The 25870-nt window shown below is 35.9% G+C and overlaps 3 protein-coding genes across 3 annotated transcripts; 1 reads left to right on the top strand and 2 right to left on the bottom strand.

The window, feature by feature from the left end:
• On the bottom strand, nucleotides 1–6141 carry LOC110935672 (acyl-protein thioesterase 2-like). Its single transcript, XM_022178043.2, has 9 exons — nucleotides 5639–6141; nucleotides 5291–5405; nucleotides 3116–3152; nucleotides 2962–3031; nucleotides 2318–2422; nucleotides 1054–1204; nucleotides 760–842; nucleotides 334–427; nucleotides 1–245 (listed from the first exon to the last, which is right to left on the bottom strand). Exons 1-9 carry the CDS (start codon nucleotides 5667–5669, stop codon nucleotides 173–175), a joined length of 759 nt encoding a protein of 252 aa, XP_022033735.1. The 5' UTR covers nucleotides 5670–6141; the 3' UTR covers nucleotides 1–172.
• A 4265-nt stretch (nucleotides 6142–10406) lies between these two features.
• LOC110932848 (probable serine/threonine-protein kinase PBL1) lies at nucleotides 10407–14016 on the top strand. Its single transcript, XM_022176103.2, has 5 exons — nucleotides 10407–11630; nucleotides 12169–12304; nucleotides 12375–12508; nucleotides 13319–13418; nucleotides 13533–14016. The coding sequence occupies exons 1-5, from the start codon at nucleotides 10548–10550 to the stop codon at nucleotides 13862–13864; spliced, it is 1785 nt and encodes a 594-aa protein (XP_022031795.2). The 5' UTR covers nucleotides 10407–10547; the 3' UTR covers nucleotides 13865–14016.
• Nucleotides 14017–14687: 671 nt separating this feature from the next.
• On the bottom strand, nucleotides 14688–23322 carry LOC110935632 (WD repeat-containing protein 43). The gene is made up of 11 exons (XM_022178002.2): nucleotides 23177–23322; nucleotides 21822–21926; nucleotides 20862–20977; nucleotides 20623–20777; nucleotides 19892–19980; nucleotides 17683–18160; nucleotides 16230–16528; nucleotides 16070–16152; nucleotides 15880–15991; nucleotides 15236–15310; nucleotides 14688–15151 (listed from the first exon to the last, which is right to left on the bottom strand). Exons 1-11 carry the CDS (start codon nucleotides 23264–23266, stop codon nucleotides 14954–14956), a joined length of 1800 nt encoding a protein of 599 aa, XP_022033694.1. The 5' UTR covers nucleotides 23267–23322; the 3' UTR covers nucleotides 14688–14953.
• Between the last annotated feature and the right edge of the window lie 2548 nt (nucleotides 23323–25870).

The raw sequence follows: 25870 nt of genomic DNA, 5'->3' as shown, positions 1-25870 counted from the left end.
TTTTACAACAAAAAACTCAAATACAACAATAATACCATTACCATACATACTTTCAATCAAACCCTACTAATACCCGCCCCCCACAATGTGTATGTTTCCCCTATCTTATTCAATTACCATTTTACCCTTAGTGGTTCTAGCTACAAGATAACATTAAGACCATGACAATTGTTCAAACTCCAAGCCTTTCATTTAGCCATTGACAGACCTCTTCCATTTCTTTAGGGACTGTGTAATGCCCAAGCCTAAAAAATCATATTTAAGAAAAAAGTAGTATTAAAAAGTAGTTATTTTCACATTTGTAATAAGGTCAAAACACTTTTTATTCAATACCCTTGGTATGTTTTGAACGTAACATATCTGAATCCAACTGAGCTTAAGATCTGAGATGACCTCTCTCCGAATTTGTATGGGACAACTTCGTCACCTGTAAATCACCTCGTTAAATGGTTTAATCAAATCATAAAGGTCGCAGCTGGGTTGGGTAATCGGTCAAAATAGGTAACGGGTGCAAACACTTTTTAGGCCTTTTCTTTTCTTGGATCTATATACAATATGTTTTATAACTATATTGTTTCTAGAACTTTTGAAATACACTACGCGTGGCTTTATACCCGCTAGCGTCTAGACATATCTAACCCATTTTCATTTTAGCCTTTTCTAAGATTACCCATTTGACCGGTTAGAGCTCAAACATAACTCAAATCAACCCGTTCATCCGTAAATGAGTCAAAACCGTCACAAGTTTGAAATACATACCGACTCCATGACATAGCAAGACGGGCAATGAAGCAGCGCGTCTAATAGCGTCATGTGATCCTTCCATCGTGTTTCTTAAATTCCTACAAAACATCCATTAAATCTTAATATTCAACCTCATGTAGCTCCATCACATTAAATTTGCAGTTTAGTGAAGCATTTGTTTTTTAGTAAAATATAAAAATGGTTTATTACACCAAAATGTAACTGACTTTCACCCTTTTGTATAGTGATAACTGATGAGCAAAGTAAGACTCTTGGATCAGTAATAATTGATTATCATAGTAAACTTACTGTCCACCCGGAAGCCAGCCGCTCAACCCGACAACAGCGTTAAAGTTAACCGGGTATGGGCTACCATTTCCATATCTTCCCTGAACAAAACAAGTTGCAGAATAAAGTGCACACGCAGCGCCCATACTGAATCCCCCGATACCAAGTTTAACTGCGAAAAAAGTTCGTAATGAAGTTAAGCTGAATTAAAAATACATTGATTCATTATGATTACAAGGTATCTAAGGCCGAGTACTCTCCGAGTAGTCGCTACAAGGTAGGCTGCCGAGGCGACTTTCTCTGACTCCGCTTAATTACTCAAAATTGGTCAAACACGGTCAACATCGGCCAAAATCATATCTAGTAGGTCAACTCGGGCCGAGTTTGACTTAAAAAATAATAAAACATAATTTCTATGCCTATCATATTAAAGAATTAATATCATTTTCATATATTTTGTTCTAGATATTAGTAAATTTATGTTATTTGACATATATATAATTTCCAAAAACTAATTTCTTTATAATTTAACATGTCCGAGTACTCCCCGAGTACACTCCGCCTAGACCGAGTACTCTCAACTCCCCGGTAGACCGACTAGGGAGCGCCTAGCGACTTTTGCAACCATTATGAATTAATTTATCAAACACCATGCCAAAAAAAAAAATGTCAACATGGTTAGCGTTTTCACCATGTCATCTGCCACATCATAGTTTTTGATATGGTAAATTATACGGATTAACTAAAATCTAAATTTTGAAATTGAGGATTTTTATCATATTTTTTTGAACGTTTCATGGTTTTTTTTCTGTGCAAAGGAAAACAAATGGTTTCTTGAAATATAAATTGAACCAAAGTTAGTTACCTTTTTATTAGGGCTGGTAATCCAGCCGAGCCGAGGCAGGCTGGGCTCGAGCTCAAACTTAAACGAGCCAACTCGGGCTCGGCTTGTTTATTTTTTCGAGCTCGGCTCGTAAAAACTTCAAGTCAGCTCGAGCCCGTTCAAGCCAACTCGTTTTTTTATTTATTTTATTTTTACAAATATTGATAAAATAAAAAAAAACAAAAATAATTAACACACACTAACACACACATACATACGAGCCACGAGCCAAAAACCCGTGGCTCAAGCTCGGCTCGGCTCGAAAACAAGACGAGTTTTTTTCCGAGCATGCCTCAAGCAACGAGCTTTTTTAACACCCCTACTTTTTATGCAGTTAAAAAGGGTGTTCAAAATATATTAAATTTATATCATTGAAACAAAAAAAGGTAAAAAAAAATTTACCGTCAGAAGGCTCTGTAGATAACAAGTTTGCTATATGTGAAGCCGAAGTATCTAAACCTTCTACATCCTTTGGACCATCATCCGATAACTCGCCTTCATCAAACCCTGTTATGGACCAAAAATGTCATCTTTATAATTAAATGATGGTTTAAAAAAATAAAAACCGAATAGAGTATACTGTCAAAATAGTCCATGAGGTTTGATCACTTTTGCCACATTAGTTCAAAACTCAAACCTTTTGAATCTGGGTCCCTGTGGTTTCAGACTTGTTGCCATTTTCATCAAAAATCAAAATCTGGTCAGATTTTTCAGTTAACATCCAACTTTTCTGTCTTTTTCCTTTCTTTTAATGAAAGGCAAAAATGGTCTTTTAACGTTTTATTATAACAAATTAAAAAAAATCTGACCATTTTGCCCTTCATTAAAAAGGAGGAAAAAGACTAAAAAGTTGTATGTTAACTGAAAAATCTGACCCGATTTTGCTTTTTGATGAAAATGACAACATAATTGAAACCACAGGGACCCAGACTCAAATTCAAAAGGTTTGAGTTTTGAACTAAAGTGACAAAAGTGATCAAACCTCAGGGACCATTCTGACAGTTTACTCAACCGAATATTATGCTTCAGTCTTGATATCTTCTTACATGCAGTGCATGGAAATCCACCAAGTACAGTCACCGGGCGCGTAGGAGCAGTTGGGCATATCCATTTAATCTGCGACGCGTAAAATTAATACGATGAACACTTAACATGTGAAATGTAAAAAATAAATTTGTTATATTGAAAGATTAAGATTACGTTCGGGAGAGGAAGGTTGTCCAAGAGTTGAGACCAGCTGAAACAAGAAGCACAAAAAATAAATTACAAGTTATAAAGTTATAATCATTAAACATGACTTTGTGTATAAAGTTATAAAATAATTCTTGGGGTGACTTTCGACACACCTGCACGCGCACGTTTTCTTTTAAGCTAATTTATCTATTTGACCAGTTAGAGATATAATATAACGAGTCATTAATAAAATGGTACCCTCTAATACCAATTATATTATTCGGGTAGGTAGGATTGACTAAAAAGAACAAAAGTTTATAATTTTTCTACAAACATTAGAGGTTTTATGCATTACAAAAAACAATCATGTTTTTTATAATAAAAATGATCATAGAGGTTTCATGCGTTATAAATGTACTATACTACTATGGGTGACTTTTGACCCATTTGTCGGCTATTATATTTTAAATTGACCCCTTACGGACCCATTCATAAGTAAGCGAGCCAAAAGTGTCATCGGATATTGCTAGTGACGATATCCCCAAACAAACTAAGCTCAAGAACCCTATAATCTAAGGGAAGCTAATTTTACATTGCTATAAACTATAAAGCCTTTAATGGCTCAAGAATCTCATGAGCTAGTGGACCTTGTCCCTAATTAAACATATATCATATAGTATACAACCTTTTTTTTTTAATTTTAATAGAAAAATTATTTGCTTTTTTGTGTAATGGAATAGGATAAGAAAAGACAAATGTACAACAAAGACAAAAAAACTATAAACTTTTTAAATGATTTGACATCACCAAATAATTTACAACTCCGTTATGAAAGGAATATGTAAATCAGAATAAGCATCTAAAAATTCTTGTTCTTGCTCGTTAATATGTAAAAGTATATTTTTATGCAAACTACTGAATTTGTTTTATAAAACGATCATTGAAAGTGACACAAAATATATAAAGTTATAGAAAAGAAAACAGAAAGGAGTGTGTGCATGGATGGTTTATTTTTTATTCAAAAATTAGGTCCCATAAATTACTATAACCAACATAATCATGAACACACTATTAAATCATTTTGAATTATCTAAAATGACTAGTAGATACATGGCATCATATCCTTGTGGCATATTGGGGGCCATGAGGTTATAGGTTCGATTCCTACAAGGGTTTTTTCTAAATTTAAATTTAATGGGTTTCCTCCTAAATTTGTGTATAGACATTATAACCTAGTGGAGATGGATATGATTGGGTGGTTTCGCTGTCCGTCAGTGATTCAAATTTGCCGTTAAAAAATACAGTAAGGCTAAACGGTGTGGATTCAAGCCCTTTGTCGCCCCCTTATAAGTGGGATGTTCTTATTGGGTGTGAGTTTGAAAAGTGGGGTCCACTCCACACCCTCACTCTTGTGCTCGCCAACACACTCACGAGGAGCCCCTTTGACACCCACGAGGGGTGTTGGGGGTGTTATTGGCTGATGTGGAGGTGGGGTGTCACTCCACACCGTCCAGCCTAAGAACATATAGACCCCTTCTCCCTGTTCCATGCAATTGATTTAAGTAATAATTTGATTTGTACATGTGAGCAATAATTTATTTTGTTTTGCTTATGAATAGCAAAGCCATAAAATCTATGGAGGAAGGTGTGAAATGTAAATATATTACAATTATGGTTTTCTGGAGCGTTTTTATTCATGGTTTTAACTTTTATCTATTGAATCTTTTAAAACACCTATGCTAACCACATAAAAGAAAAAGAAGGGAGTGTTGGGTTGGCTACTTGGTTAGCCCCTTCATGATGGGCATGTGTTAGAAACACAAGATAAAGAATAAATGCATATAAGTATATCAGCACTGCTAACGTGAGGCATTGGCGAAGCTTCCCCCCCCCCCCTCCCCCCAATTTTTCCAAAACCGGGGGGGGGGGGAACGTATATACCTAAAAATTTTCTATACGAAAGTACTATTCATAACACTACGCGCTGAAAAGTTCGGGGGGTCGGGCGCCCCCTCGGAATAACCCTAAGCTGCGCCACTGACGTGAGGTAACCCAGTTGGTAGAGGCAAATGCCTTTTAAAGGGGAGGTCCCAGATTCAAATCTGGGCAACGGGTGTTATATAAATAAATGGTGTAGGAGCACGCTTTGCCGTTCAAAAAAAAGTATATTAGCACTCAAAAATCCGTAATCATGTAATCTACCTCGAGCCATTATCACCAAGACCATGCAACCAAACCACCGTCGCTTGGTGCTTCCCTTTTGGCCTCACCACATATGTTCTACCAAACTCCACAGTTCTTCGCGCGCTTCTACTACCTGAAATTTGCAACCAATGCACTATATATAATAATAATATAAAACACCCATATCGATAATTACTTCGGATTGCTTTCTAAAACCGATTATTTACTTATTTTTTATACAAACAGTCTGAAGTTGTTGCATTGTTGTAACACGCAACAACTTCAAAATGCAATAAATAACTAGTCGTTAAAAGTTAAAAACAACTTAATAAATAATATTAAATGAAATAAAGAGATTGAACTAACCAGAACCACTTGAAGCATTTGTGTAACTCATGTTAAAAGAAAATGTAATATTTCACTTTGTACCAATGTGAAGTTGTTTCCACAATTTATAGGCAGAATGGGCACTCACAAGAGGAATAATATAGCATGTGAAGATTCAACTGTAAACCAGCTATACATTATGCCAGAAATCCAATAAAAATTAAGGGCATCCATTATAAGAAATAAATTTTATTCATTATCAAAGAAATATAGAGAGAGACAGACACACACACATATATATATGTATGTATATATATTTATATAGAGAGAGAGGGAGAGAATAAAATGCAGAAACACAGAGAGCACAAATGAAAACTGAGGGTTCTAATGAAATGACAACATTCTGAAAGACAGAATTTATGCTTTTGGTAGTGCAGTTGACATAAAAAGAAAAAAGGAAATTAACAGAAGAAAGAATAATACTGAAAAATGACAAACCATCATCCTGTTTGGCTCTCTTTTCTCTTGTTCAATCATTTATTTATGCATTTTTCATGATGGTTGTTTATGGGTACCCATTATCTTAAATATGTGAACTTCAACAAACTTTCTGGCCCATCATCATTGTCATTGTGACAATCTTTTAATAACATGAACCTGCAATATTGGGTCATGTTTTTTAAGAATGTATGCATAGTTGCATACAAATTTGCATTTTAACTTTCTAATGTTTAAGATTGTTTATGCTTATTTTCGAATGTTACAAAACACAATGCGATCATTATTAATAGTGTTTGGTTTGCTTCCGTCGGAACAAGAAGTGTATGATCACTTTTAAGTTTTAAGAGTGTTTAGATGTTCTAATATATAATATATAACAACTTATTAATCATTAAATAATCAGTAACATAATTTCATCATCATCATACTAAGTAAATCCCACCAATAGCAAAGCTAAAGTAGGGTCTGAGGAGGGTAAGATTTGAATAAGATAAATCTGAATCTCATCATATTAACACCCTAAGTTCAACTTGTAATGATCAAACAAGGGAATGTGTCATCTAATAATAATTTCACTATATTCACTCAAAGACATTTTTGGAATAAAAAATCACTCTTTTTTACCGGCTAACTCACACACCCTTCTAATTATACTCTTAAACCAACACCTTTGTTCATTATGGGACTTGAAGTCTTGAACACGCACCTCAATACTGCTGGGCTACAAGCCTTTTGATATATAAAAATCACTCAAATTTTGAATATTGTTTCATTGTTTTGAAATATTTCATAAACTGTAATACTATGTCGCATGAACAAAACAATTAAGAAACTTGATTACTATATAGTGGTTATTTTCTTAAAATCTAACCTAAAGTAACATGTTACTATGAAGAAAATTCAAAGGCATCCACGGTAGTCGGTTTTGGGATGTAATTGAGGATAGAGGCTATGACGTGGAGGAGAGAGGGCGTGGTAGGTGTTCATGTGCAAAACCCACTAACGGGTTTTGTGAGTGAAGGGAGGATAGAGGGATGAGAAGGGAGGGTGCGTTTTCGAAACGTTTTTAGGTTATGAGAGGGGCAAAGCCTAGAAAAGCGCTTATGAACCTTATGTGGAGCCGATTTTGAAGCTTTCTGTTATGGATGGGTTACTAAATAGCAACAAAGTTACAAATTTGTTCCCATGTAATTTGCTCCATTCAACATTTATGTCATATATTTCATAACAATGTGACAATTTCGAAATTTTGTTACTAACCATCTTTGAAATATCTCATAGCAATCCCAAATCATCCTTAAGTTACCATTGTTGCCATTTGTTACAAGTAACAAGAAGTTGGAAATTTGGGTATTTGCTTATTAGACTGTATGTAATGCTATGTGGTCATGAGTGGGGGCTTAGCCACGCTGTAATCACTACCACACAACAAAACCACGTCGTACTCAGGTGGTCAAGTGAGTGGACGTCATGGTTGTTAGGTGAAAGCCAAATTACATTTAACATTGAATATAGCTATAGCCAATCAATTGCTTACGTATAATATTTTTTAAATTTGCTTGATCACCTTTCACTAACCATAACATATGTTACGTATTATAAGAGAGACACCAACATGCCAACGTGGCGTGCCTTCCATTCACATTTAACTAACTATTACATATGGCCTTAAGACTTAAATAATTATAGACTTAAACTCTAATAAAACTCATCAAATGTCATCATTAAAACTCTACTCGTTTCACCATATGAAAAGTTAAGAGTCCCAATAATTATAGACTTAAATTTTAATAAAACTCATCAAATGTCATCATTAAAACTCTACTCAAGAGTTTCACCATATGAAGAGTTAAGAGTCTCAATAATTATAGACTTAAATTCTAATAAAACTCATCAAATGTCATCATTAAAACTCAACTCAAGAGTTTCACCATATGAAGAGTTAAGAGTCTTAATAATTATAAACTTAAACTCTAATAAAACTCATCAAATGTCATCATTAAAACTCTACTCAAGAGTTTCACCATATGAAGAGTTTAATTAGTAATTAAAATTTCGCTCAAATGGATTTAGAAATCACAAATTAAAGTTGGTGATAAATCCCACACAACTACACCATCACTTTTTGGTGATTTAATTGTTGAAGCCAATCAAACATCAACTTCAATGTATGACCTTTTATTTCTAAATCATACAAAGCATTAAAATCAATGCTACAACAAATTACTTGTATAAAATGTTTACATAAAACATTTCAAAGCATTTGTATTTTAACCATTTTTAACAATCATGTTAAAATGAAAGAAATTCTAACGCGCACGTTAGAAATATTAACATTTTCACAAAATGTTAATTCAACTTACTAAAAGCACATATATGGTTCAAATAAATAAGTTATTTCTAATACACACGTTAGAAACTAAACAATTAAAAATTGCTTCCAAACTAACGCGTTTCATGAACGTTTCTAACACACATGTTAGAAGACTTGTTTGTTCATATCAATCCATGGGTGGATGAAAAGTCTACTTTAAATAGAGACTTAATTAGAGACATAAAACTCTAATCAAGTAACATAAAACTATTATTTAAAGACATAAAAAACTCTACTTAAAAGAATTTAACGTTTACAAAAAACGTATTGTTTACACCAATAATTCCGGCCTAACACACATGTTAGAGAATTTAACGTTCACAAAAAAAAACGTATGGTTTACACTAATAAACCCGATGTAACACAAAAGTTAGAAAAATTAATGATTCCCAAAATCGTTTCAAAACCAAACGTTGGAACCAAAACTATTCGTTTGTTACCACGGTATAGGATTTAAGATTGTATCTCAATCTCAAAAAATCCAAACACAACAAGTTGTACTACATACGTATTTCCCAAAAAAAAAATATTTAAAAGATCATAACCTCTAAAAATATTTTTTTATTCTATTATAAATCCTTTCGTAAACCCAAAATCCTTATAAATAAGGTTTTTAAGATTGTACCAACAATCTCACGAAATCTGTTTTAAGTTTGTAGGAATTAGGTTCACCTCTTGTAAAATATAATTACAATATATATGATAACGAGACTCTCGTAAATATCATAGTACAATACCGGTTGTAATAACTAAATAAAAAGAATATAAAATATAATTATATATACCAATCTTGATTCAACTCGCATCTCTAGTGGGTCCTTCACGCGCACTTGATAGCATCCTAGACTCGAGTATTCATCATTTTGAGTCTTGAAAAATACTCCTTGACTGCAACAAAGAGCACACTAAAACGTTGACGATTTTGGTTGAGGCACGTGTTCAACACGCTTCCCTTAAAACAGATTTCGCGTCTCTACTAAAGACAACGCGTCTGTCTCCCAGGGTACAACAGCCGAAGCAGTCTGTACTGCCGGAGATGGCTAACGGGCCCAAGGTTACATCCGGTAATTTTAGTGTTTGAACTCATGTGGTGGAAAACAAGTAGAGAGTACTCATCTCTCTAGTTGGTCTTCAAGTGTTCATCCTCCTTCTAGTATTCTTCATGTATCAAGCAATACCATATTCTTGTTGTAACAAAAGAAAGCACATAGCATACTATTTGTACAAGACTTAAGGATTAGTGAAATGTTTCACTTAATTAGTCACTTAATTACTCACTTAATTAGAAACTTAAAAACTTTAATAAAACTAATTAAATGTCATTAAGAACCTCTACTCAAGAGTTTCTCTTCTAGTTACCACATGAAGATTCTAATTAATATTTATAATTTCATTAAATTATAAATATATTAAATATCTATTCACCAAATTTTCAACCGGCCCATTCTATACACACCCCCCCTCCTTCCTGATTACACCCCCCCTTGTGAGAGGAAAACTGTCGGTCCCACGCAGGCCCCACCTGTAAGTATGTGAGAGGAGGGGGGTGAAAAAAGTAAATAGGGGGTGTAGAAAGTAGCACCTTTTCAACCGTTGAGACATTAGCCTCCTCTAACCGGCTTCTATCACGGGTAGTGGTATTTTTTTTTTATTTGACAAAGTCATCACCCGGATTTGGAAAATGATTTACATGAGCAGCTGTCAAAGATTGTTGGCATACTTGTTCAGCAATGTTTTTTTTTGGTAGCTCTACATGCATTGCTTTTGGTAAATAAATAAATTATATATTTTAAATATATACTCTCCACAATTAACCAACAAAAAACGTTAACAATTACCGTTTCAAAATCACTAACCTAATTATAATCCTAACCCACGATCTCCTTCCTCAATCCTCAAAGCCCTATGAAGCGATCTGAGCACCAATCCGATTCAGGCAAGTTCATAACCCTGATCTACCTAAAGTGTTTCAATCTCCACTTGCAATTATATTTCAACAAGAATGACAATAAGAACAAGAAGTCTGAATCCAGTAAACAACCATCCCCTCACGTTCTGAAAATTCCCGAAATTATGAAAGCAACGAAAAACTTAAACGAATCGTTCCTGATGCGGAGGGGATGGTTCGGGGATGTTTACTATGGTGAACTTTTGCATGGATCAGTTCTTGTCCCTACTGCAATCAAACGATATACGAGACGACGCGGGCCAACGGATTCTTGGCCGGACGTTGAAAAGCAAAAGCTTTACGCTTTGCGACACCCGAATCTTGTGTCCATGATTGGTTATTGTGATGATGATCGGTATGAGAAAGAAATCATTCTTGTGTACGAGTATATTTCGAGTAGAAAATCTCTTAATGATCATCTTCATGTGCTTAGTACCCCGCTTCCCTGGATTCGCCGATTGGAAATATGCATTGGTGTTGCTCATGGGTTGGAATACCTACATTCTGCTGGCGTTATGCATGGCGACATTAGGAGCCATAATATCATGATGACTGAAAGTTTGGTACCCAAAATTACAGATTACGGCTTGTCGGGACTATCTCTAGCTTATCGTCCAACTGCCGTCAGCATTCCTCTTAGAGCTTGTGGCTATGTGGATGCCGCTACAATTAACCATCATGGAGGCTTAACAATGAAATCTGACGTGTTTTCACTTGGCGTGCTTTTGTTGGAGTTGCTTTGTGGGAGGCCTGTACTGGATTACAGTTGTCATGGCGATGACCCACAGCGGTATCTGGTTTATTGTGCCGTATCTTTAACGATGTTAGAGGATGTGATCGATTCCAATGTGAAGGATGAGATATCCAAAGATTGTTTGGAGGACTTTTTCGAGATTGCAAAGAGATGCGTGAATGAATCTCAACAACAGCGACCTGACATGGCTGAGGTCGTGACCCGCCTTGAGTCTATATTGACGTTACAAAAGAGTCACACGAATCCGTTGCAGGATGCACTAAGTGTGAAGATGCTTACTTATGATGATTTGAAAAAAGCTACAGGTGACTTTAGTCGAAATCCGCCTTTTGGTGAGACAGAGGTCTTTCTAGGTTGGGTTGAGCTTGAGCGAGAGAAGTTAGCCCCTTCGAAAGAAGGTGTTGGAATTGCTGTTGCCGTTGCTTCCAAATCGATGGCTCATGATGACTGGCTGGTAAGTCTCACCAAATGTACACATTGCATATATTCATGGTTGTAAAACAAGTTTTCCAAGGCCGAGTACTCCCCGAGTAGTCGCTACAAGGTAGGTTGCCGAGTCGACTTTCTTTGACTCCGCCTAATTACTCGAGATCGGTCAAACGCGGTCAACCTCAGTCAAAATCGTATCTAGTAGGTCAACTTGAGTTGAGTTTGACTTAAAAAATAATAAAACATAATTTCTATGCTTATCATATTAAAGAATTAATATCATTTTCACGTATTTTGTTCTAGATATTAGTAAATTTATGTTATTTGACATATATATAATTTCCAAAAACTAATTTCTTTATAATTTAACATGTCTGAGTAACAGCTTACCTCCGTATAAGGGGCTGAGCTTATTGGACGAAAATGTAACCCAAAAACAACTAGCTTTCGAAATTATCAAGTAATGATTTTGTAAATTGTCAAATCTGTGTTTTTGTTCCTTTATTATAATTCCGGTACAATTAGTTAACTAACCCATAAGCAACCGACTTTCGTTCGTTCAGGAAGAGGTGAACTTCATGGGACAGCTGGATCATCCTAATATCGTTAAACTCTTGGGATGCTGCAAGAGTGATGGAGACGAAAACTTTCTTGTTTACGAGCACATGCAGAGATCTCTCCGTCGCTTTATTCAAGGAGGTAGGATCTCATCTCTCTTTTTTTCGTTTTCTCAATTACTGCAGCTATGTAAGATGAATAAATTTTGCAGATGATGGTTTGGAACCACTTTCATGGGGGGCACGGCTTAACATCCTGATAGGAGTTGCTCGTGGAATGGCGTATTTGTATACGGATAAAGGCGTACGTTGTAATTTCCGATTCGATGATATATTGTTGGATGAGGTAGGTACTCATTTGATTTATGGTAGGGGTGTTCTTAATTCGGGCTAGTTTTACGATATGGGCTATTGCTGCTACATACATAAAACCATATTGGGCCGCAACTAATAAAATGGATCTAAAGACATGATGAATGTCACAATGCAAGGATTAGCTAAATGTCTATTGTCTTAGCTTCACAACCTGATCTTCCAAATAGATTTCATATGGAAGTTGACTTTTTTGAAAAGTCAAACTGACTTGGTGGAACCTAAATTGAGAGGTTTATGTTGTACCAAGGATTGGAATGAAAGAATATTCTTATAAAACATAGAGTAAATTGCACGGATAGTCCCTGTGGTTTGGTGGAATTTCACCTTTAGTCCCCGACTTTTCAGAATTACACTCTTAGTCCCTGTGGTTTGACAAGTTGTTACTCGGATAGTCCCTAAAGCGGATGAAGGTTACTCGGATAGTCCCTGTGGTTTGACAAGTTGTTACTCGGATAGTCCCTGTGGTTTGATAAGTTGTTACTCGGATAGTCCTTGTCATTTTACACCCACTTATCCGAGTAACAACTTGTCAAACCACAGGGACTAAGAGTGTAATTTTGAAAAGTTGGGGCCTAAAGATGAAATTTCACCAAACCACAAGGACTATCCGTGCATTTTACTCTAAAACATAATATGACATATTTTCAAAGAACACCGAACCAATTAATAATAGAGATCGTCACTCGTTCAAGTTTGGGTTGATTATGTCGGGTCAGGTTTCGGTTAAAAAACCCTCCCTTAGAGCAAAGTCTCATCTTATCTGTACTCTTTCTTATTGCAGGCTTTAAATGCGAAACTAGGGGGGTTTGGGTGGGTGCATGATTGGAAAGAGAGAAAAGGAGTTTTCGGTTATTTAAAGGCAGTCTATGACCCAAAAACTGGTATGTTAGTATATATAAACCGAATATGCACTTTTAGATTAAGATAAAAAAAACTTATCTGTATTTTTACAAGAATAGTGGTTCGTTATAAGCCATGATTTTGTGATCTGACAGGTTTTTTGCCGATGAATGATGTAGTAAGTTTCGGGTTTGTGGTGTTAGAAACTATTGCAGCCAAACGCCCTGCAGACGTCTTGGTGGACTTGGTAGACTTGGAGAGTATGGGGACGGGGGCTCCTAAGATCAAAGCAAACAAAAGAAAGATTAAGAAAAAATTAGACCCGCGTCTTCAAGGCAAATACTCCTCAAAAGCTGCTTACGATTGCATTGCGCTCGCGTTAAAATGTATTGCTGGACAACGTCCCACGTGCGAGCCTTCATGGGAAGAAATTGTGTGGAGTTTGGAACAAATTAAAGCGCGTAACAAGTATACAAAAAAATTCTAGAGTAAACTGCAATTTGTCTCCCTGTGGTTTGGTGGTGGGAGCAACATGCCTTCCCAATTTATTATTTTTTATTTTATTGCAATTTGTCTCCCTGTGGTTTTAAAACATCACACTTTGACATCTGTCAAACGAAACTTGATACAATAAGGGTGGTGGTGGGCGGTGGTAGTGGTGGTGGTGGAGGTAAGGTGGTGATGAGAGTGTCACATAACTACATAAGCACCCACCTCATCACACAACAAAGGTTTGTGCTACATCAGCGTCCACATCACCAAAAAAACCTAAGTGGGTTAGACCTCGGTTAGAAAAAGTTCGTTGGTGTCATAGGTGAAAAGGCGGGACCATCGGTGGTTATTTTTGTACTTGTGATTGTTGCTTACTTGCCGGCCAATTGAGATTATTAAAATTCATTATTTCTTTTTTAGTTACTTTTTAATTTTTAATGCAATAACAAATAGCTAAATCATTTGATAAAGATAAGTCAAAATGTAAGTCATCATCTTCTTCACTTGCTAGGTTTTTACAATACCACTAACCTCACCAAGAATTTTATTTGGTTTTTGTATATTTTAAGTGAAAAACTAAGTTGGAAAACAAAGACCTTGCAATCATGTGGTGTTACAAGTGAATTAATAATTGGGGGTGTTTGATTTATGTAAAAATGGGCTCCTTTTTGCTATTTTCTTATGTTGTATATTGTTTCATATGCTCACTTTTGTTTTTGACCGGAAGCAAGCGTATCCAGTAAAATCTCATAGCATATTATAGTTTCATCGTATCGCATCTTCAACATCATGAAAACAAACCACCTTTTTGGTCAATCTTCAAAAAAAACTTAACAATTAAATATATAATTGCAAACATTACATTACTACAAAACTTCTATGTATCGGTAAATAAAACACTTTCGTATGTTATAAATCAATCAAATAAACTCATTCGACATTGACCACCACGAAAGATTTCCCTAACTCATAACTTGGGCTCGGAACCATACGTAACAGTCTGATTTCAACTTGGGTTCCATTTAGGGTCGGGCATAGGCCCGTGACAAAAATGAAGTCAAAGGTCAAACCCTTTGACCTGACACTAATAGTCAACCATACCATCGATTGCTTGAGGATCGTCATCACTAACATTACTGACTGCTTCAAGTTGTTCATTGTCTTCCTCATCGGTTTCCATGGCATCACCGTCTTCTTCAGACTGGTCTTCATCGTCACTAAAGTCTTCAAAAATGATAGGCTCCAATGGCTCTTCTGCTTCATCCACTCCATCTTCAATAGTCTGCACAGAAAAATATTAAAAAAAGTAATGACGAGATTCATGCGTTTATATTTTATAAGCTCATGTTACAGATTGTTCGCTTACCTTGGTATATAACAAGTCCAGAGAACTTGACAGTTGAACCGCAGAATCGAAAGTTGAAATCCGAGATTCGATAAGCTACAAAAATTAAATAGAAAATGATCAACACTAGCTGATTACTTAAAATGCTATTTTGTCAACATCAACCAACTTTGACCCCTCAACTTTGGTAATGACATATTTAGCCCCTAAACTTTGGTAATGACATACTTAGCCCCTCAACTTTAATGATGATATGTTTAGCCCCTCAACTTTAATAATGATATGTTTAGCCCTCAACTTTTGACAACAACCAACTTTGTTCACTCAACTTTGGTAATGACATATTTGGCCCCTCAACTTTGATAATGACACACTTAGCCCCTCAACTTTAATTAAGAGATGTTTAGCCCCTCAAGTTTTGTCAGGCCAACCAACTATGGCCCCTCAACATTAATAATGTTTCCTTTTTTAATTTTCATTATTTACCCTTGCACTTTATCATAGTTACTATTTGAACCTTTGCTTATTTTTATCTACCTTTCAAACCCGTTGCGGAGCACGGGTGGTAACCCACTAGTTAAGTATACAAAACCTATATATGGAGTTTGTAAAGGATGGCATTGACTTCGCTTTCAAAAAGTCAACAAGGTTAAAACGGATGTTACCTGATATAACGAGTTGAGAGCAATGAGAGATGATTCCTGAGACATAATACTGCTTGCATGTTGAAGAAGTAAGCTTTTAAGCCATGGGAGAGTACAAGCTACTATCGCACCCCTGTTGTCACGGTTAACATATACAATCAATAACTCGTAAGATTAAATATCTTTAATCAATTAAAATGCATTTGCCTACCTGGATTGGATCATAGATATGAGACACTCAAGAAGCTTGAACACATCAGACGGATTCAATACAGAAACCGAGTTTGTTATAACCTGCAAACGCAAAAAACTTGTAAATATACATTTTCGAATCGGAAATGATATTTGCAACTTTACGCTTTTAATATGACCTTTTCATTTTGTCTAAATAAGCAATCAAGCAGAAGGGAACGATCGTCTGCATGAAGAGCTTGTTTAAGAAGTACGTGAACTGAGTCGGCACTGGGAGGCTTTGCAGGAGACGTTTCTGCTTTTTCCTCGATTTCTTCTTTATTGTTGATTATATTTAAGCTAGCCAGTTTCTCACCAATTGTTGGTTCATGATCATCCATTTGAATCCCGATGTTTGGATCTCCATTGTCATGATTTACTACTGCAGTTTCAGAGTCTGCATCAGATGCGGCTCGCTTCTTGCCCCGCGCTTTTTGGTCTGTGAAGACGTTAGCATTGTTAGACCATAAGAGAATATAAGTTATAACTAAGAAGTGAAAACAAAGTAACTAGTAACAAAATCAAACTCATTACCACACATTTTGGCAACTCTAGGTTATAAAAAGAATAAAATACCATTTTTCGTCCCTAAGGTTTGGTCAGTTTTGCAACTTTTGTCCAAAAGTTTGTTTTTCCGCATTTGCATCCAAAAGTAGGCGCCTATAAACGAACCGAACGTTCATGAACTTGTTTGGCGGGAAGTTCGTTTATGTTCGTTTATTTAATAAATGAACAAACACGAACAAAAAAATTTGTTCGTTTAATTAAATGAACGAACATGAACACACCTTATGTTCGCTCATTCATGTTCGCGAGCGTTCGTTTATGTTCGTTTAAATCTTAATAAATACACAAATAGTTATATTTATATAAATATTAGGTTTTCTAACTACTTATATAAATATAACTAATTAGTATATCTATGAACACTTATTTAGATGTGTTTTCGGATTAAATGTAATATATTAGACTTGTTTCTTCAATCATGTTAATTTATGTTTATTCAAATATGTTCAGTTAATTTTTTTATGTTCGTTTGTGTTTGTTTATGTTCGTGAACTGTTTGTTTAGGCTTTAAACAAACAAACATAAACGAACACGAACATGCCCGATTTCTTAATGAACGAACACGAACAAAAAAAATGTGTTCGATTATATGTTCGTGTTCGTGTTCGGTTAAAGTTAAATGAACGAACATGAACATGCCTCGTTCAGTTTGTTTACAGGCCTATCCAAAAGGTTTGGTATCTATCTTGCCATTTTTATCCGAATCGTTATCTATTTTCTCCGTTAAGTCGGGGTATTTTCACATTTTTTAATTAAAATAAAAAATACTATAAGAAATAAAGATCCACCTCTATTGACTTTTAATATAAAAAATGTCTAAAAAGGCGGAAATACCCCTGACTTAACAGAGAAAAATAAATGGAGTTAACAAGTCGGATGAAAATGGCAAGATTTCAAACCTTTTGGATCCAGATGCAGAAAAACAAACCTTTGAACAAAGGTCGCAAAACTGACCAAACCTCAGGGACGAAAATGGCATTTTACTCTTAGAAAAATGACATGAGACACTTCAAAGTTGCTACATACCTTTTTCATCATTTACCCTATTTTCTTGAATACTGCCACTTGAATCTACAACAATATCCTCCCCAGGAGTAGCGACATCCACTATCGCAAATCTCGGTGAACTTAACGAACCGTAAACAATATGAATCGCAGCTTGATCATCACCGTTGATTGAGATCAACCTAGCAGCTAGTATAGAATTGTGAGCTTCAACTTTAACCTTAGTTGGATTTATATTTACTTGTGATTTCGTCTTCATGTTCCAAACGTAGACTATACCCGAATCTGAAACCGATAGTACGAATAAATTCTCTCCATTGGAGCCACTCGACCCACTCTTGCAATCGATAGTTAAAGGACGATCTTTCATAAGTAAAACGGGCCCATCGGTTGCTTTTTTGTTGCCGGATTCGTTTATGTGCACGATTAGATTGTCGGAAGAAGTGGATGTGATAATGACGTTTGTATCCTCCAAACTAGACAAATGAAGCACTGGGCCCTGAAAGATCGAGAAAATATGAATTGCAGTTGAACTTGCAAGTGCTTCAATGTACATTTAAATAAAGATCACTTGGATGTGCACTTTGAAAGTGTATATCATCATCATCATTATACTCGGTAAATCCCACCAACAGCAAAGCAAAGGTAGGGTCTGAGGAGGGTAAGATGTAGACAGCCTTACCTCTACCGCGTAGGAATAGAGAGGCTGCTTCCGGTGAGACCCCCGGCTCGATAGTTGTTTTGCATCAAGCCTTGGACATAAGGCACATAACACTCAGCAATCAGGACAAAGACCGATTAGTGCATGTACCCTTTTGTCTTTCAGCTATCAACGCCACCACATGATGCATGATTAACCGTCCTCAGCTTTTAACGTTATTTTCACGAAATTAGTAAATAACGTTAAAATTAGTGCACTTTCACTTTTGCACCCCAATGGCCCACACATATATACTTTGAAAGTGTATATGTGATTCTGAATCGTCAGAATAAGATAACCAACTGTAATAGAGCAGTTGTGTGTGTCGTTGGTAGATTCTAATCATTTAAGCAACAAATAGATAAAATAACAGAAGCATACATTTTTATATATTGGTGAAGTATTTGAATTTAATATATGACAAATTACTTTTTATTAACTAATAAAAACATTTTATTAATTAGTTGTTAAATAAACGTTTTTTAAAGTTCAAAATATAATTCAAATAGGGGTGCAAACGAGTGGGGCTACTCGTGAGCTACTCGAGCTCGGCTCGAAATAAGCTCGAACGAGATTGAGCCTGAGCCTAAAGACAAGCTCGTTTAGTAAACCAGCTTGAGCCGCCGCGAGCCTAAACGAGCCTATTGTTTATATATTTTTTATTAATATATTAAATATATGTGTATAATTATAATTACTATTTATATAAACAAAAAATAACCAACTTATATAAAAATAATAAGCATAATTAATATAAATTAATTAGTAAATAATAAACGAGCCGAGCTCGAGCTAGAAATCTGCCTACAAGCCGAACTCAAGTTTTAGAAACGAAGCTTGAATCAAGCCGAGCTCGAGCTTTCATAAGTTAAACGGGCTCGGCTCAGCGCGTTTGCAACCCTATTTTCAAACAATTTTACCCATATATATATAAGTATCTATCTGGTTTCATTTTATACCAGTTCTAACCAAAATCATGTCAAAAACCAAAATAATGAATTTGCCCTAAATAGTTTTAAGACAAGAATCGCTTTAAGAGGTCAACATGTTATAAGTTAAAACTGTTGCTTCTTCAAAAATTAACAGGATTTTCATCATCCAGTATGTTTCTGGCTAGAATTTGTATATATATAAATTTAAATAGCCTATAAAGTAGCTTAAAAAGATACATAACCTATACATACATTATCCCTGCTACTAAGTATGAACAATGGGCACAAGGAGGACAAATGAGTAATTTAAATACTTATTAAATTAGTTTTCCCGCGGCTACTATAAACTGATTACCAAAAACTAATCAGAATCACTGTATCCATACACTAAAAACTAACTATTACAACTTCAAATCATGATAATTAGACAATCAGCTTTATAAAACAACCAAAGCACCCACAGAGACTGTCAGATTAGAATAATCAGGTAACAAATTGTTATAAAGAAAATCAAGTAGTTAATGAAGAATTACATAACCACCCATAAAAAAGTTTTGGTCATAGTAAAAGAGTAGTAACATGTTAGTATATTACATACCACAGCGGAAGAAAACTTCGCTAATACGTCGCCGTCTTCTAAACTGAGGACTCTAACATGGCCATCTGATGCAGCTAATATCTTATCATCTACCATACAAGAAAACAAGAGTTAAATGAAATAACAAAAGAAGACATTATGATGTTAAGATGCAGTGTTTAAAAAAGCGCGCTTAAAGCGAACTTTAAGCGTGAAGCGCTGGAAACATCGCTTTTTTTGGTCTGAAGCGTTACATTACGTGAAGCGCTGTGAAGCGAGCTTTAAGCGCGAAGCGATGATGGTTTGAAGCGACGCTTCAGCCCAATCAGGTCACATTTGGGCCATTTTCTAAGCCCAACAGTCTTTAAATAGGGTTAAATGAGGCCTGTTTCTTTACCCTAATATCAGCAGCCGCTGTCTTTTGGGCCATACGACTTTAATTTATGTTTTATGTTTATGTTTTAAGTGTGTTTCAACTTTAATTTATGTTTAAACTATGTTTTTATGTGTTAAGTGTGTTTTTTAATCATGTTTTTGTGTTTGTTATTGATTAACAAGTAGAATAGGTCATATTGATGTGTACAATATGTTTTGTTATTTTCTTAACTTTGAGCGCTTCGTATACGTGAAGCTCTCGCTTCGCGCTTGAAGCTTCGCTTAAAGCTTTTGGAACCAAAAACGCTTCGGAGCGCTTCGCGATTTTTTAAACCAAGTTAAGATGTTACTGACACCAAGATGTTTTGAACACTCACCGAATATATATGCCAAAGTAGAAATATACTTCTTCGGAATAGTTATTTCTTTTAGAATTTCTCCGGTTTCTGAGTTCATTTCACATAATGTGCCATCAGTGCTGATAGCACAAAGTTTACGCCCTTTGTTTGTAAATGAGAGAGTAGCAATTTCACTGTATAAAGAGAAATCCAAATATTAGATATAACTCATATAGAGAAATGGTAGTATTAAAAAATAAAGTTAATGAACAGCATACCCAAACTCAGTTCTAGATAATTTCCACTTCATCGTAGCATCAGTAGCGCTGATAGTGTATATATCGCTTTCGTTTGTTGCATATGCCACCAAACAAGTACTGTTTTCTTTTCTTCGCTGAGAATTAGAAGAATCATACACACAGATAAGCTACAAATGCTGGTTGGGTGACAAAAAAACATGCAATTTTGGTTCGACCTGAAAAACTCTTTTCGCCTAAAGATCCAACTTTTTAACAAACAATAATGTGTTATATGGGAAAACAAAAAGATTTCAATGATAATATAAAGAGTAAACTGCCATTTTGGTCCCTGTGGTTTGGTCACTTTTGCCACTTTAGTCCAAAACTCAAACCTTTTGCATCTGGGTCCCTGTGGTTTCAGTTTTATTGCCATTTTGGTCCAAAAATGAAATCAGATCATATTGGTCTTATAAAATCCTGCAATTTTGTCATTTTCCTCAGGGGCAAATCAGGTCATATTTGTCTTTTAAAATCTGGTATTTATTTATAAAAAAGAAATGACCATTTTGCCCCTGAGAAAAGGGGACAAAATAGCAGGATTTTATAGGACAAATATGACCTGATTTCATTTTTGGACCAAAATGGCAATAAAACTGAAACCACAGGAACCCAGATGCAAAAGGTTTGAGGTTTGGACTAAAGTGTCAAAAGTGACCAAACCACAGGGACCAAAATGGCAGTTTACTCTAATATAAAAGGTGTCAATTGACTAAAACGATTAAAAAGCTTTTGTGCTTTAAGATTACTCTTTGCAGACTTCGCAGTTTAGACAACTTTTGTGCCATTCGAACCAATTCCTATTGAGCTTTTTAAATTTTACTTGTTTGACCCGTAGAGATAACCCAAATCAACCGATTAATAGATATATGGGTCAAAAACTCGAAATGGCCACCTATTGAAATATGGATCGACGAAAAGAAATGTGATACACTGTATTACCTTTTTTCCAACAAAGCTACATGCGATACGAGTATACTGAACGCCGTCATGTTTGCTTGGATGCTTCCATTCAGATAAGAGAGTTCCATCACTTGTGTTCCAAACCTTCAAGATTCAAGATATTATTATTAGTTCTAAAAGTCTATAAGATAGTACATATATATTGAGCTTCTAAAACAAATTCATAAAGGCTACAGCTATGTAAATAACATAGTAACATATAATATAACAAGTAACCTAAGAGTTCATACCCCAAAAGATAGTTGTAAAGCAGAAGCAAAGAAGACAAACATTATACACTTTCGGGTGCTTAGATGTGAATTTCCAGAAAATGAATGATGTGACTTAAAGTAACCAGAACTGGTAACTAAAAAGTTAGGTTAACATAAAGTTATCTCAATAATGATCAGTTTTCCTACATATAAATCTGAAATGATGATCAGTTGGCCTAAACACAGGGGCTTAAACATTACTTATTTGGTCACAAACCGAATTAACCAAAAACCTAATCGAACATCATCATCATCACCACCACCACCACCACCACCATCATCATCATCATCATCAATATCATCATCATCATCATCATCATCATACTCAGTAAATCCAACCAATAGCAAAGCTAAGGTAGGGTCTGAGGAGGGTAAGTAGACAGCATTACCTCTACCCCGTAGGATAGAGAGGCTGCTTCCAATGAGACCCCGGCTCGATTGTAGTTTTGCATCAAGCCTTGGACATAAGGCACATAACACTTGGCAATCGCGAAAAAGACCGATTGGTGCATGCACCCCTTGTCTTTCGGCTATCAACGCCACTACATGATGCATGATTAACCGTCCGTCGCTTTTAACGTTATTTTCACGAAATTAGTAAAATAACGTTAAAATTAATGCAATTTCACTTTTGCCCCCTAAGCGACTACACATACATACATTATATGTGCACACCGCAAAACTGAAAAAAATAACTTACCGAACTCTTGTGCATTTCAGTTCGTAACCATGACCGATTAACCAACTCAGTTTTCGGTTATGCGAATTCTGAATTCAGTTATAACCACTTTTACTTCTTCTAAACACTTCATCTCTCAATACAAGTTTATAAATAACATACAATTATACAAACACCACTCCTAACAAATGATAATTACATCAATTCAAATCAAATTCTAGGTTTTCAAAGCTGAAACAACACGAAAATCAGAAACTCAAAGCAATTAACATTCATTACGACTCTGAGCGTAAAATCTATACAGTAGCGTGTGCTTCAAGTAAATTTCATACGATAAACAATAATAAAATCCCCAAATTTGATACAGAAGAAATTAGGGTAAATAACAGACACATATGACTTACTTTGAGGACGCCTTTAGGGTTTAGATGAGCGAATACTTCACCATTTGAAGTGAAAGCAGACATTGAAGCTTCTGGTTTGTTATTCGCCATTTGCAGAAAAACCCTAGAATACCGTTGCGATAATAAAATGATGAAGAAGAAGAAGGGTTTAAGCTCGAGGGTTTAATTTGTAAAAAGTATTTGGGTTAGTATCTGGGCCAGACACCAATATACTTTATTGTGGGCCGGATAACTAATAAACTAACCCATGTACTATATCGTTCGGTAAAATAAATTTTTAAGCGTTTTAGGGGTTGTTTGTTTCAGCTTCTAATGGGTTTTAAATGTTCGGACTTTTTACTGTTTCAGTACTTAGTGGTTCGGACTTCAGAGTGTTTGTTTAGTGAGTAGATGTTTGAATGGTTAAAAACTCTTATCTGAATTGGTCAAGACATTTATATCTGAATGGTTAAGGATTATACTGTCTCTTAATAGTTCAGACTTCTTACTGGTTCAGCACTTAATGGTTCAGACATCTTACTGGTTCAGCACTTACCCATTCAGAAATTGCCAAGCAGCCTCTTAGACTGATATGGTCTGCTACATCTAACCCTTCCAGACTCTATCAATAGTTTGGTTATTTGTAAAATCTAGTAGGCATGGTTGTTGTTGCAGTGTTTTAGACCAATCTAAAACCAGAAAAGCAAAGATCGATAAAAACGTGGCGGGAGTTTGATCATTTTTCCCTGTGGTGCGACGTGGCGGGAGTTTGATCATTTTTCCCTGTGGTGCGAGGCATGACTTTGGTCTTTCTAAATTCGACTCATCGGAAACCATAAAAGCAAAGATCGATAAAAACGAATATCGATACCGGTTCCGATAATACCAATTAAAAAAAGGTTTTTACCATCGCGCTACAAGGCGGGAGTTTGATTGTTTTTTTCCCGTGCTACGTGGCGTGACTTTGGTCGTTATCAACTCGACTCATCGAAAACCATAAAAGTGAATAACTGAATATCGATACCGGGTTTTTCACTCGCGCTACGCGGCGAGAGTATGATCGGTTTTCTCTGTTGTTACACGACTTGACTTTGGTCGTTATTGGCTCAACTCATCGGAAAACAATAAGAACGAATATCAATAAAAAGCAAATATTGATATCGGTTCCAATAATACCAATTAAAAAATAAAAACAAGTTTTCCTCACCATGCTACACAGTGGGAGTTTGATCGTTTTCCACACGCACTACACAGCGTGACTTTGATCATTACTAGCTCACACCACCACAATATCTGATTTTTTTTACAGAAGTTGAATCATATAAACAAAAAGGTTATGTGAATCAAACGCTCATATACAAACACAAAAGCAAATGCCATGTTAAGAGTTGGATAGTTCACATATAATCACCAGAACAATCATTTAAAATGAGTGCATTTACTTTTCTTAACATAAACTAACAAAAGACTCTTGAAACAAAAAAACTAATGAAATCAAACCCTTTATGAACCGTCATTTATCCAGTAAAAAAAATACATTATACTCGTCAACATAGAAAAGAAACTGACCACATCCTCAAAATCCTAAAGTCTAAAAGACTAAAACATAAACGAGTTGACGCAGGCCCGAGGATCGGGCCATGACATTTTTGAAGGCCCATGATCGAGCTTCCAAGGGTGATTTACAAAAACGAGCATAACATGATCGAGCTTCCAAGGGTCTCCGTTTTAGGCGTTCGACGAGTCAAATCGAAGCTTGAAACGAGGAGCACGTCGTGGCAAGGACCCAGAAGGGCCTTGTCCAAGTTTCGGCCCAAAAAACGTGTTCAAATGGCAGTTTTGGACACTTTTATGTTTTTTCGGTGTTTTAAGCATTTTGTTTTTGGGCTTGTGTTTGGCCCGTGGTCTTTTTGTGGCCCATTTCGAATTTATGTCTTTATTTATATCTTTCCCTTGTAATTTGGATGGTCAGAAATCATTTTCAAGTTTAATCACTTTTGACTTTAAATTATCTGCCCTTTGGGTTGAATTTTATGGGTTTGGGAAAGATCATTACGGGTATTCGCAGAATCAGCGTGATTCGCTCTTCGTTATCATAACACACGCTACATCACCAGTCTAGTGTGTTAAGCTAAAGCTTGTGGAGGAGGTTAGTCCTTTGGGATAATCCGCCACGTAGGCGACCACGTCATCGGGTGTGAGGGATGAGCCCCAAGGGATGGGCCAAGGGTGTGGTGATGAGCCCCTTTGTATGTATGTGTGTGTTGAACAAGAAAGAGGGACGTCAAGCACGGCTTTGGGAGGACGAAGACGGCCCCAAGGGGGCGGTATAGCCGGCCCAGCACTACCCTCGCCTAGAGGTGTACAAAAAAACCTGTTTTAGGACCGAAGCCGGAAAAAAAAACGAAACCGGTTCTTTTTTAACCGGTTTTTTTTCAAAACCGGTTTCAAACCGAACCAAACCGGCGGTTGTAGACCACTTACTATGCTTGATCTTTGCGACCGGTTTAAAAACTGAAACCGGTTTTAAAAAAACAATCCAAAGCGGTTAGACCGGTTACTGTTTTGAGTTTGAAAAACTGAACCGAAACCAATTATAAAAAAAACCAATTTTTGTTTTGGATAGAAAATTGGTTCGGTTAAAAACCAGACCGGTTTTTTAAAAAACCGAACCGAGCTCGACTGTTTTGGGTTTGAAAAACCCGGAGACGAACC

Source organism: Helianthus annuus, chromosome 4, assembly GCF_002127325.2.
Source record: "Helianthus annuus cultivar XRQ/B chromosome 4, HanXRQr2.0-SUNRISE, whole genome shotgun sequence".
Lineage (NCBI taxonomy): Eukaryota > Viridiplantae > Streptophyta > Magnoliopsida > Asterales > Asteraceae > Helianthus > Helianthus annuus.
This window is presented reverse-complemented; position numbering and strand designations above follow the sequence as displayed.

Bases quoted from the DNA above. Each gene is read 5' to 3' on its own strand.
- LOC110935672 (XM_022178043.2), bottom strand. From the start codon at position 5,669: ATGAGTTACACAAATGCTTCAAGTGGTTCTG. The intron at 3,153-5,290 runs GTAGATTACATG...TTCTTGTTTCAG, and splicing joins CTTGGTGATAATGGCTCGAG to CTGGTCTCAACTCTTGGACA. The intron at 428-759 runs GTATGTATTTCA...GGTGATTTACAG, and splicing joins CTTGCTATGTCATGGAGTCG to GTGACGAAGTTGTCCCATAC.
- LOC110932848 (XM_022176103.2), top strand. From the start codon at position 10,548: ATGAAAGCAACGAAAAACTTAAACGAATCGTTCCTGATGCGGAGGGGA. The intron at 12,509-13,318 runs GTAGGTACTCAT...TTCTTATTGCAG, and splicing joins ATGATATATTGTTGGATGAG to GCTTTAAATGCGAAACTAGG. The intron at 13,419-13,532 runs GTATGTTAGTAT...GTGATCTGACAG, and splicing joins AGTCTATGACCCAAAAACTG to GTTTTTTGCCGATGAATGAT.
- LOC110935632 (XM_022178002.2), bottom strand. From the start codon at position 23,266: ATGGCGAATAACAAACCAGAAGCTTCAATGTCTGCTTTCACTTCAAAT. The intron at 18,161-19,891 runs GTATGTAATATA...TCGATCTTTCAG, and splicing joins CGAAGTTTTCTTCCGCTGTG to GGCCCAGTGCTTCATTTGTC. The intron at 16,153-16,229 runs GTCATATTAAAA...TTGCGTTTGCAG, and splicing joins TATTTAGACAAAATGAAAAG to GTTATAACAAACTCGGTTTC.